Source organism: Cetorhinus maximus, chromosome 10 (genome assembly GCF_964194155.1).
Source record: "Cetorhinus maximus chromosome 10, sCetMax3.hap1.1, whole genome shotgun sequence".
In the NCBI taxonomy this organism is placed as follows: Eukaryota; Metazoa; Chordata; class Chondrichthyes; order Lamniformes; family Cetorhinidae; genus Cetorhinus; species Cetorhinus maximus.
In genome coordinates, this window is record NC_135888.1 from 4,138,611 (window position 1) to 4,152,245 (window position 13,635).

Sequence of the window (13,635 nt, forward strand, 5' to 3'; positions counted from 1 at the left end):
TAAGAGAGAGCTTTACCCACCATCTAACTTAAGCTTTAACCATCTGTGCAGATATCAGATTAAAGCTCAGGTAGAAACAATATAGCCTTTTTGGATTAAGAGGCCTCGGGCATCTTTCCATATTTTTCTAAAAGCCCACTCAACACCATCTCTGTTAATGCATTTTCAAGTGTGGTTATAACAGTGTTTCAAACAATTTCATTTTGATCAGATGATACATTTAGTGGTTTGGTACTTAATGCAGAACACTTTGTTAGAAGAAAAAAAAAGTACCTTTTGCTTCAAACGATTTTTCACCTCTTTTATTCCCATTTTTGCATGATCTTTTGCCTAGTATTGCAGAAGAGAATTCAAGTTAAAACCTCTTCATAGTACTTCATCTGTCTCCAATAGCAACAAAGCTTGCTATTAAGCCATTTCTATTTCTGGTACTTTGGAGCAATTCAAGGAGAGAAAATATAAAGAGCACAAAGTTCAGGGGAAAATTGTAAACTTTTAAATACTGATGGACATTTCAAGATTGTCCAATGATTACTATGAAGTCAGTATTCTATCAAGTCAAAGTAAAAGCGCTGAAACATTTCTATTCTTCTGTTGCAAACATTCTTTGTCAAATAAAAGATCTGCTAATTCAAAAGCAAAATACTGTGGATGAAGAAAATCTGAAAGAAAAACAGAAAATGCTGGAAATACAGAGCAGGTCTTTGCAGAGAAAAACAGGTTAATGATCTTTCATCAGAAATAAAATATCTGCTAAATCTGTCCACAATATCTTGCAAAAAAGGACTGTTTCAGATGGAGAAATAAAAGTATAGAGGAAATATCCCACAAAAGAACATTCTTAGCCATAGAATGCTCTGCAACAAAAAGGTTCAGTCCTTGGGCTAGAAACAGCACTAAAGTTCTGACTGGGTGCAAATGGTGAAGGCTGAAACACATATATGGAAATGTTAAGCTAATTCATAAGGTAATTGGCTCAATAGAAGCCATAGTGCCCACATAGTCTTTCTCAACTGTTTTATGATGAATACAGGTAGCCATATAGAACAAGCTTGCACCATGGTTTCCAGGGGCTTGTTACTTCTGACACTGCATACTAATTTTATGTTCTCCATCATAATCTGTATCACTTGCTGCAGTGGCCTAATAATGAGGTTCAGCAGAAGAATTTGTAAACCAGTTCAGTAATAGTCCTTTGAGACCTTTCACACCTTCTGCACAGGCACCTGTGTTTTCCTTCCCTTGTCAGCACCTATAGTCATCTGGATGATCAGCCCCAATAGGTAAAGGAAAAGTCTACTGGGGAATCTTGGAGGAAGCCTTATTACACTGTCCCCAGATGACCATCAAGGTAACACTTTTGATATTGATGTCAACTTAACATTGAATCACAGGAATAGTTTTCAGTCCTCCATTGTGTTTGTAGTGGCTATTTTTTTTTAGACAATCCACTGGTCTGCTTCAAACATTTAATCCACTTTTCCCTTTAAAAGTTGTAATGGTCCTTGCCTCAACAGCTCCGTTCCAACAACTTTCAGTGTAAAAAATGTCTTCACAGTCTTTCTCCTCACTCTATCAGAGTGTTTAAACTTGATAATCCCTAATCATTGACTCCTCAATCAGAGACAATAACCTTTTCCTTTTCACCCAATCAAAACCCTATATAATTATTTTTAAAAAGCATTTATCAAATCTCTTAGCATTCTCTGCTCCATCTCACCTCCTGTTATGTCATGTCCTATCCCTCCTATAATAACAGGTATCTGGAAGATGAATACTGTAATTCATGTAGCCTTAGAGGAGAAAATAAGGCCCACCAAGGCATGGATGCCCAAAAAATTATCTTCTGAGCCAAATGAAGCTTGTTCTTTTTTGAACCAGGGTTCAATCAGAAACTGGAGAAGTACTGCCTTGCGAGTTCACTTGTAACTCCTACCCCAATCAACTGAAACGTTGAAATATATTGCTAATGAGCTTTTGAAGATTCCCTATAATAAGACCAGCGCTTCACTTAGAAACGCATGACTGTACAGTCACTGAAGATAAATATTTCAGCAAGATGCAACTTATCTTAATGAATATCAGTCTCTTGTACTTATCCACATAGGATCATCGTAAACTAATTTACTTAAATTCACAAAAACATAAAACTCCATCTTTCTCAACCATATTAAAATTGCCTACTTACAAACTTATACACAGTCTTCATCGCAGGATTCGCCTTTGTCTTCATTGTATTTATAATGGCTCCACTTCCTTTCTATTAATACATTGGTGGTTAATTCCTTTGCATAACACATTTATAATATCACAAACCTATTAACATAGCAAATACATTCTCACAATGCTTCAGCCAGAGGATTAGGCCGTAACGTTTTTGACAAGGACTTCCCAGTAATAACTAGGACAAGTGATCTGGGGCAGTGGCATTTCCCTCGACAAATCTGGTGCATTTCCAGACTCAATGTTGCTTGATCTGATGCCTGATTGTGGCAGTTTTATATAAAGGATTCCAAAGGCAGTGAAAATGCTAATTTCTGAATAGACCTGAGCTATAACAAATTGTTTGTTACAGGACATCAGTAATTTTAGCAATATGCAATAAAAAGCAGAATGACAGCACTAGAAAATAAAGGGGCTATTGACAAGGATTCTGGGGATATAGGATTTTGAAAAATAATATGGGTAAATTGGCTGAACTTGCAGCTTGACCCTCCCTCACAAATAAAAGTAATACTGTGAAGGATGTACACCCATGAATATTTTTACAGCAAAAATATGAAAGAAACACAGAAACAAAAATCAACAAAGGATGTCAAGGCCTTGGAGAAGGTGTAGAGAAGATATGCCAGAATAATAACAGCGATGAAAGACTTCAGGTAGGTGAAGAAACTAGAGATTCTAGGATTGTTCTGCTTAGAGCAAGGGTGGTTAGGGGAGATTTAATAGAGGTGCTCAAAATTATGAGGAGTATTGATTAAGTAAATAAGGATAAATTGGTGGGTGGGTTGGTAACCAAAGGACACAGATTCAAAATAATTGACAGAATATCCAAAGGAGAATTTATTTTAAGAAGCGAGTTATGATGACCTGGAGTGCACTGTCTGAAAGGGTGGTAGAAGCAGCTTCAGTAGTAGCTATTTAAAGGAATATAATATGAAAATGAAAATTTGCAGGGCTATGGGGAAAGAGCTTGGGGATGAGCATGGGATTAGGACTAATTGGATAGTTGTATTAAAGAGCCATCACAATGGGCTGTGAGATTCTGTGATTTTAACATTAGGACTCTCTTAAGTAGAAGTTAGTTCCTCCAGAATTTTGAAAGGACAGGATAGCCTGTCTCAGTGCAACAGTAGAGAATCTGATGAAGGCTAAGTTATTGAAGATTAACTGTCAATGTTGGGTGTGTTTTTTTTTCCTAATGTTATTAGTTTTATATATTTTAATTTGTATTTTTATGCTTTTTTTAAAGTGTTCCCCTTTTCATCTTTTGATCTATTATTCCTTGATTTTAGTAATCTTGTTTTGATGGTACCTTTTATTTTCTAAAATATTTATTCTACTTTCTAAAATAAATGTGTTTCATTTTCTTAGTTTTTTGTGACTCTCTCTGATTTCTTTCATTTTTTTGTGCTACTAAGTCTGTAGGGTAAGTCATGAAATGCATGATGCATGAAGAGGTAAGTGGGAGTACAGCAAGGAAAAGGATTCTATTTCTACAGAGTTATCAATTGTCTGCTGAAGTGATGGAAGTTAGGATGGATGCGAAAGTGGCTAAGTAAAATGAGCATATTTTGAACTGACAAGGGACAGACTAAGTAAATGAATAGAAAATAGAACAGTCAGGGAGGTGGTTGAGGAAATCTATGAGACGTGCAGGAGAGTCCAGAAATAAAGGAAAGGGACTTGCATGGGAGGGGGGAAAGACACGGTACTGTGCTTTATCCAAATGTGCTAGCACAAAACTATTACATAAACATAAGTTCTTTCAAATAAGATATTAAAAGTGTTACATAATATTTTGTGATATAGCCTTTAAATATAAAAAAGACTTGCATCAAAATGCATGAAAATGAATACAGGCCGCAGGGTCTGTGCTGGGGCCTCAACCTTTTACGATTTACATCAATGACTTAGACGAGGGGAGTAAAGGCATGGTAGCTAAATTTGCAGATGACACAAAGATAGATAGGAAAGTATGTTGTGAAGAAGACATAAAGAGTTTGCAGATGGATAGAGATAGGTAGAGTGAGTGAGCAAAAATCTGGCAGATGGAGTATAATGTGGGAAAACGTGTAGTTGTTCACTTTGGCAGGAAGAATAAAAAAGCAGAATATGACAAATTGAGAATGACTGCAGGATTCCAAGGTGTGAAGGGATCTCTGCACAAGTCACAAAAAGTTAGTATGCATGTACAGTATGTAATCAAGAAGGCTAATGGAATGCTATCCTTTATTACAAGAGAAATTGAACATAAAAGTAAGGATCTTATGGCTTCAGTTATACAGGGCATTGATGAGACCACATCTTGAATAGTGTGTGCAGTTTTGGCCTCCTTATTTAAGGAAGGATGTAAATGCGATGGAGGCAGATCAGAGGAGGTTTACTAGATTGATGCCTGGAATGAGCAGGTTGTCTTATGAGGATAGATTGGACAGGCTGGGCTTGTTTCTACTGGAGTTTAGAAGAGTGAAGGGTGACTCGATTAAAATATAAAAGATCCTGAATGGTCTTGACAAAGCGGACATAGAAAGGATGTTTCCTCTTGTAGGTGAGTCCAGAAGTAGGGGGCACTGTTTTAAAATTAGGGGTTGCCCTTATAGGACAGAGATGAGGAGAAATTTATTCTCTCAGAGGGTTGTGCGATGTTGGAACATTCTGCCTCAGAAGGCGGTGGAGGCGAGGTTATTGAATATTTTTAAGGCAGAGGTAGATAGATTCTTGTTAGGCAAGGGAATTAAAGGTTATTGGGGGTAGATGGGAATGTGGAACTTGAAACACAAACAGATCAGCCTTGATCTTATTGAATGGCGGAGCAAGCTCAAGGGGTCAAATGGCCTACTTCTGCTCCTATTTCGGATATTCGTATGTTCATATGTACACAAGACTGTTGGAACAGAAAACAGCACCTAAAATTCAAAACACTAAAACTAATAACTACACAATCCCTTCCTATATACCGCAAAACATTCAACTTCAATTTACAGCTACATTTTTAGTAAAGTATTTAAATGATCCTAATTTAAAATTTAAACATCCAAGTCTTAATATTTCATTCATTTAAACTGATCAAGGCTATTTTTGTACTGCCCTACTATATTTTTAAAGACTACTGTTGCCACAATGGTCTTTCCTTAATTTCATGATTTTAAGATAGCTAGTACATTTTGCAATTATGCATTATTTCACATCAGAAAAAGCATTTATGTCATGTCCATTAATTATAAATTAAAATATGAGAAGCAGCACCTTTCAGTGAATTAAAAGGAAATAATGGAGGAAATAAAAGGTGCATGGCATCATGAAAATTATATTTAGTGGGTTAACACCTCTTGTACATTATATTAGGGTAGATACATTAAAAAAAACAGAACCGCATTTTAAATTTCATTGCACCAGCTTCAAAAAACAGAATCTCGTATTTTTTCAGTAGCAGGTTTGGTCTTGGATTAATAAGAGATTCAAGATTAAGTTCAAATTGATGAACATCTGCAAGTGTCTGCTTTAGATAATGAAATTAAGCTGTTTTCCGCGAATGAGTTTTTAAATGCAGGTTAGGCCACAGGCACCAGAGTTTTGGATGACCTCAAGTTACTGGAGAGTAGAATGTGGGTGGCCAGCCAGGAATGTGTTAGAATAGTCATGTCTGGGGGTAAGAAAAACTTGGATGAGGGTTGTAGCAGCAGAGGATTTGAGGCAGGGACACACTCGGATAATGGTGACGGCACAGTCAGGTGGTCAGAAACTCATCTCAGGGTCAAATATGGCAACCAGGTTGTGAATAGTCTGGTTCAGTCTTGGACAGTTGTCAGGGAGAGGAATGGAGTTGGTGACGAGGGACCAGAGTTTGTGGTGGGGATTAAAGACAATTGCTTCAGTCTTCCTAATATTTAATCAGAGATTTCTGCTCATCCATTACTGAATGTCAGACAAGCAGTCTGACAATTTGGAGACAGTGGAAGGGTTGCGAGGCAGTGGTCATCAGTGTACATGTGGAAACTGATGTTGTGTTTTCTGATGATGTCGCTGAGGGGGCAAATAGGAGGGGCCAAGGAAGTATTAAATGAACGGCATGACACTAGGAAGTTCTAAGGAACAAAGGGACCTTGGCATGTGTGTGCATAGATCTCTGAAGGCGGAGGGGCATGTTAGTGGGGTGGTGAAAAAGGCATATGGGACACTTGCCTTTATCAATCGAGGCATAGATTACAAAAGTAGGGAGGTCATGTTGGAGTTGTATAGAACCTTGGTGAGGCCACAGCTGGAGTACTGTGTGCAGTTCTGGTCGCCACATTATAGGAAGGATGTGATTGCACTGGAGGGGGTGCAGAGGAGATTCGCCAGGATGTTGCCTAGGATGAAACATTTAAGTTATGAAGAGAGGTTGGATAGACTTGGGTTGTTTTCATTGGAGCAGAGAAGACTGAGAGGCGACCTGATCGAGGTATACAAGATTATGAGGGGCATGGACAGGGTGGATAGGGAGCAACTGTTCCCCTTAGTTGAAGGGTCAGTCACGAGGGGACATAAGTTCAAGGTGAAGGGCAGGAGGTTTAGGGGGGATATGAGGAAAAACTTTTTTACCCAGAGGGTGGTGATGGTCTGGAATGCGCTGCCTGGGAGGGTGGTGGAGGCGGGTTGCCTCACATCCTTTAAAAAGTACCTGGATGAGCACTTGGCATGTCATAACGCCAAGTGCTGGTAAATGGGATTAGGTAGGTAGGTCAGGTGTTTCTCATGTGTCAGTGCAGACTCGATGGGTTGAAGGGCCTCTTCTGCACTGTGAGATTCTGTGAAACCAGAAGTAACTGTGCAGGAATGAGAAGAGAAACCACTGATGGTAATTCTCTGGCTACGATTAGATAGATAAGAATGGAACCAGACAAATACAGCCACACCCAGCTAGATAATAATGGAGCGGGTACTAGAGGAGGATGGTGTAATTACCAGGTCAGAGGTTGCGTACAGGTTGAGAAAGATGGGGAGGGATAGTCTGTCTTACTTATTTAGTTGAAGACTGTCCATTCACTTTAAAAAAAAATTGGAGGAAAATTTAGAGAATAATTCTGTAAAGTGGCCCTAAACATGGCAATGCTACATGTGTAATAAAAATTCAGCTCAAATTTCTCATATTGCACTGGCAGACACATTAGTCTTGAGTGTAGCTGTGTGGGGTGGTAGTTGCATCTCCACATTGCTCACAGTGCAGAAACAATACAAAATTGTCTCAGTTCATTAACTCTGCTTTATGTCAACATTATTAAAAGAAACTCTCAAAATGGTGGATTCATCAGGTATTCATGCATCCATCTTTATTTTCTTAAACAAAAATGCACATATTTGTTCATGTTCTTTCTACAGTCTCTGATAAGTGTGGAATGTCATGTATTTAATTTCCATGCATTTTTAAATAGGTCAGAGAAATGCCCCTTGCATTTATGCTTTCAAGACTTGTTCTCATTCTGCTGTTACTAAGGTAATTAGGCTTAATTAAGCATGTAAAGAATATTTATATTGAACTGAAATAAAGAAAAATCCAAACAGGAAATATTTTATGGAATTGAATTGCTAATGCATAAGCTTCCTTTACTAATATAAGCCAATTAGAAACAGAGCTTTCTATTTTTAAATCATTTGCAGACAGTCGTTCAGAGTATGACACAAAAACTGAACTCAACTGTAGAAGTATGTATTTAAATGTTTAAGACAGCATCGTTGCACACACAAGAAACAGTTTTAACTCCAGTCTATCGACAGGAACAGAGTGGGGCAACAGTTAAAATGGAGCAGCTCCATTTCCCACCTATCTGTGGTTTTCTCACTGATGATTCTGGTGGTGAATGAGGCAGGCTCCAGTGGGAATCTCGTTAATAAATGCGACTCAGCATCTCATGATGCACGTGACTGCAATGGAATTTTAACCAGCTCCTGCATGCCTTACAAGGAAGGTCTGGACCTCCGTTGCCCCCAGCTTTGTGTCCAGCCATGAGACACTCAGAAACATTTTTGCCCACTCCATAGGCTTACCCAGCTACCCACAGCCTCGGGGCTACCTAATTTTCATCCTTCCCCAAGAGTCAATGCTGCTTTCTGTCAGAAATGACTGAACAGCTGACTGGTTTGATACAAATAAGGTCCGGCAGTTAAAAACGTTTCATCAGGAGTTAAATTTGAGTTTACATCTACAAGGACATAATCTGGCAAATACAGCTGTCAAATTACTTGAGTTGAAGATGCTAATACTTCCCTTTCACCTGATAAAATGCACACGAGAAATTTTACTTAATTTTAAGAACATTTTCAATGAGGGAATGTTTCTACTTTTCTCTGGCGACGCAGTGTACAAAATTAGCAAGTGCTTTTCAGTTAGTGTTATGTAAGGTGAGAGGCTTGAAATATCCTCTTCTATGTAATTTCAGACCAAATTTGAGTTTGTCCAAAGTCCATATCCTTTAAGAAAAGTCGTTATTCACCACCATGTACATTATGGCAAATAAAAGAAGTGGAATATTTGTTACTACATAATTCAGTAAGGCAATATTATTTTAAATAGGTGTTGCTTGGAAATAACTGAGCATATCAGAAAATGTAACTTTATTTGAAATATGGTTTCAAATCATACTATAAAAATCAGCTAAACTCTGTCATTATTTTGTAAACTCATTATTGGAAATGAATTCAAATACACATTTAGTAGATGTTAAGCAGGATGGTTTCCAAATAATAGATAATGATTAGCGTGTTGGCATTGCTACAGGAGGAAGATTAGGACTGCAATTCCCCATAGTGCAACTGGAAGTTGGACCTTGCACTATCTAGTGTGTCGCTGAGCGCAGACGAGGCAGCTTTTTACAGGGAAGGAGGAAGTAAGATCACCTAGTTTATTTCTCTGAGCCATTTACTCATGCACATTCTAGCAAAAAACTCAAGAAAGCAGATGACAAAGGCCAATGAAGAAGACCTGGGAAAATCTAGAAAACTAATGTACAGCATTATCAAATCCTGACATAGGGCCAGTATCTAGATACTATGGGATCCTAGGCTGTGCTCTTCAATCAGTTCAAATGCATTAATATATTTAACTATATAGACTTTTTGAAGAACACCTCGGTGCATATATAAAGGAAATTTATGTTCAGTTTATCCTTCGACTGACAATTTTTCCATTTAATAAAGCTTTTAATGCCCTTAACATTCCAGTAAGAACAACAGATTCCACTCACCTTCACTGTGAACAGCCACTGATGGTAAGATTTGTCACTTCCTACATAAAGCAGAAAGGTGTTTTACTTGGAAAGTCACCTTACATCAACAACAACATTCAAGTCAAAGGGTTACAATAGTTCAAGTTTTTTTTAATAGTCCATTCAAAAATCATTGAAAAAAGTATCATAGGATTTTACAATCATGCCATATGATATAGGAACGGTATTTTGTTTTTGTTTGGAGAAGGGCAGGATGCAGCCAAATAGTTGTTTTTTTGAAAGGCTATGTAAACATTTAAGGACAAAGGAAATGACATAGTATGTCATTTGATGATCAAGGCTTTGATGGCAAATCCAGTTCCATTGGGTTTGCTCATTTCTAATCGAAATTGGCTGCAACTTTAAACTGGATATTGTTCTCATCCAGAAAACCAGGTAGTGAAGGATAGTACTGGAGCCAATCTTTACTCAGTCTTGCGTTTATTTACAGAGTGAAACACTACAAGCATACACCTCCCCAACCCAACCTCCCCACAGTTTCAATAAGTGACTCTTTACATGTGCTCAAGTGCAACTTTAATTAATGCCCTACCCCTGCATGTAATTGAACACAAATGATATACAATTAACGTACATCAAGGGGTAGAAATTTGCCTTGAAAGTTCCATGCAACAGGTAGTATCACATTGGCCATACGTCTTATACTCAGCCTGATATTTAGTTTAATTGAAGCCAATGCAATTCCATTACTGTGCAAGGCAAATCTATATGGGCAAGTTATCTCCATATATGCAAACTGCTTGGTGTTGCAAAATGTTACATCCTTTTCTTTGAGATTTCTACAGATACAGGATGCCAGCCACCTTTGTTTACCTGGGTTTGGAGCAAACAAAAGTAAATTAATTTAGATGAGTAGAGAAAGAAAGAAGAAAAGTGATATTGCTGTTATATTGGTATAATACAGGTTTAATGCTGCCCATGATGCACAGCTACTGACTCTATACCAATGATTTCCTGAAGTTGGTTGTCCTCGCCTTAGAAAATTTGGGAAGTTTACTTTGGTGTTGCCTTTGGCTGTGAGAGACCCTTGTGTTGGAAGTATTACTATGGCAATAACTGTATTAAAACAAAATGAATAATAGAAATAAAAGACTAAACAGGACACTTGGATTCCTATATAACTATATACTTGCAAAATTTACTTTCTAAGTGCCTCAACTAAGAAAAAAAAGATTTAGATTCCATATGTGTTAAATGTTGTGGTCAGTTGAACTGATAACACTGAGATTTTGACGTAGGTAATAGCTTGGCATTGGGTGAATAATCCGACAACAGTGATCAACAGATCTCTACTTCCAAGGATGAGAGATGGATAAAAGCAAAAAACTGCGAATGCTGGAAATCCAAAACAAAAACTAAATCCGCAGATGCTGTCAGACCCGCTGAGTTTTTCCAGGTATTTTTGTTTGTGAGAGATGGATAAGATGGGTAAGTGGATAGACATGTAGGGAGAGATTAAATGACAAAGCTGAGAAGTACAGAAAAATAAACTGTGTATAGTTTATGAAGGAGTGTAAGAATCAGTCTTGAATAATAGTAATAGAATGGAGTTTGAGAGATTACCAGGAGAAACATCTAGAAATATTCTACAGGCAGGAAATATCCCGTGGATTCAAGAAATGAGGATGATGTTGAGCAACAATCTGATCTTATATATTATTTCTCTTTGCTTATCGTTCTTCCACTATCAGAATCTTTTCTTTCTTCCATCTTTATTTTCTGATGTTCTAATCGATCATTTCCCTCTTGATTTTGTTTTCCTCAAGTTTTCTTTGTCACGGCTCCTACCTTCTTTTGTGTTAAGTACATCAATGCATGAGATTTTGCAACCGGCATACTAATGTGAAACAAGCTAACCTTTCTACAACTATGGGCTGAATCTTCTGAGGAGTGGCAATCACCGTCAGATTGCCACTTGGCTCCTTTTTAATTACCTCACACTGGAGCTCCATGTTTCTCACCCAGCCTGCTGAACCCGGCTGCCTGGAAAATGTGGAGCATACCTGCTCCTGGAGTCTCTCCCTTGTGGTGTAGGAAGGTCGAGGGCGGGATGGGTGGGTTGGGGGGGGGGGGAGGGAGGTGGGGAGGCCATGTCACATCCCCCTTTTTCGGCACTAGCTACCGTAAACCAGAAAGTTTAAATATTCCTTTACAAACTAAGGAGAGAAGGTTAAGTCCATACGGTAAGTGGGTGAGGGGGCTACAATGGGTTGAGGGGGCCGGAGAGAGGGGGAGGTATTCAGGGGGTGGGGGTGGTAGTCAGTTCGGGGATTAGTCAGGCGGTTGGCAGGATACTCAGTTTAGGGGGAGGCTGGTCAGGGTGTGGGGGTTAGTCGGGGGTAGTCAAGTGGTTGGGAAGGTAGTCAGAGGTTTGGGGATCGGGGAAATTACTGGTGTAGTTACTCAGGAGTTGGAGCTGGTTTTAATCCCTCTAACATTTCCTGGGTAACTATTCTGCTAAGTGAGTTGGAACCATCCAAAGATCCTGGCTTTAAATCAGAGTTTCGGAGGATTCCAAATGCAGGGTAATTGCCCAACGGAAGTTGAAACTTCCCAAACAAGCCCTGTGTAGTCAGTGCATGGGGCCTTCCAGTGCATCTTCTGGCTTACCTCTAAGGTATGACCATCCAGAGACCGGAAGATCTGGACCAATGTGAATATTAATCAATCAGTTGACAGAATAACAAATACAATGCCTCTGTTATTTATGCAGTCACGAAAACCAGGATGAACACAAGCTGTCCACTTCCTTCCATGTGCACCCCCTCGGACCCCCCACCTTCTCAACCTTTACATTAAGAGCACAATCAGATAAATATTTGGAAATTCCAAGCTACCATGAAGAATCAAGAAAAAATAGCTGAAAAAGATAAAAAGAGGAATAGGAAAAGACAGGATGAAAATGATTATATCCTGATTTCTTGATCCTGTTCACATTCCTCTTTGCTTCTTTTCCCTTTTCTTCTTCTATTGTAATAATATCCCTTTCACATGTACGCCCTATTGTCAGACAGTTCCTGTCCGTCTTATTACTGTACCTTTCACATAGACCTTGCTCTCAGATCATCCTTTTGCTTTCACCATTTTTTTGGTCTGTAATCTTTTATTTTTACAAAAGAATTATAATGTAATAATCATAGTCACGCTGAAGCCAATATTCCAGTCAGTGGAAAGAAATAACCACTGCTGCACTGTGCATAAAAATACTAAATGCAATAATCAGCTAATGTATTTTAACATACTGATATCACTTTGACACAACTCCAAGAACATAATTTCAAAATGCACTAATGCTAAAAAAATGAATATTGAAATTAAATCTTAATGTTTGCACATAACGTGAAATCCACATAAAATGTATCATTTTAAAATGATGTGGGGAAGAAAATCAATAAAGATGCCTTATCTTGTTCATTTTGATCATGGGTTTCGTTCTTGCACATGCTATGTGCTGTCTCATTCTTTGTTCTATTCTTTTGAACATGCCTGCTTTCATTTCTGCCCTTTTAAATGTTTTTTTTTCCTGTTCTAGTCACTTTTTCTCCTATTATTTTAATTTTGTTGACCCCAGTTCTGAACCTGCATTCAGGCTATTTGTAATTGTTTCCCCTTTGTTTCTGTCTAGCTTTGTTTTTGCAGCAATTTCCTTCCAGCTATCAGAGCAGTAATTGTTTTTCCTGTGTCTTTCTTCATCGATTCATCAACAGCTTTGGTGCGATTCTATTCAATATAGACTTCCTAAAAGTTATAGATTTCACTATCACTAGGCTATTTTTCTAATGCTTGGACAGAATTCACCTTCAGCCTTATGAAAAGTAATTTAATTACAATGACTGTGTTACCAAAGTAAACTTTAGTTCTGCATACATTAAGCACAATAACAATCCAGCTGCAAGGATTAAAGGACGGACAAAAAAAGACAGATTAAAAACAATAATGAAAGGATTAAAATATAAAACAGCCAGACTAGTGTGCCCTGTTTTTTTATTCTTGGGAAGGTATCTATTTTTTGATGTATAATTTTTTTTTTAGTTTAAGATTTAAATAATTAGTCATGTGCTTCTAAAAGATGTACTTTGTTCAACAATGGAGCAAGATTCACTGCTTTTGAAGGGTGAGAGAGAGAGTAGTGAGAAACCCCTTGTGCCTA

General features: G+C 38.1%; 1 protein-coding gene across 12 annotated transcripts in view; it reads right to left on the reverse strand.

Moving 5' to 3' along the window:
- The window catches only part of LOC144685412 (DENN domain-containing protein 1A-like), a 604,549-nt gene that overhangs the window by 68,137 nt on the left and 522,777 nt on the right, over nucleotides 1-13,635 (reverse strand). For all 12 annotated transcript variants that reach the window (XM_078549861.1, XM_078549856.1, XM_078549859.1 and 9 more), the window contains 3 exons: nucleotides 9,444-9,484; nucleotides 2,189-2,260; nucleotides 274-330 (listed from right to left, as the gene is read on the reverse strand). In XM_078549861.1, coding sequence (XP_078405987.1) covers nucleotides 274-330; nucleotides 2,189-2,260; nucleotides 9,444-9,484 — 170 coding nt within the window. The remainder of the gene's footprint in view (nucleotides 1-273; nucleotides 331-2,188; nucleotides 2,261-9,443; nucleotides 9,485-13,635) is intronic.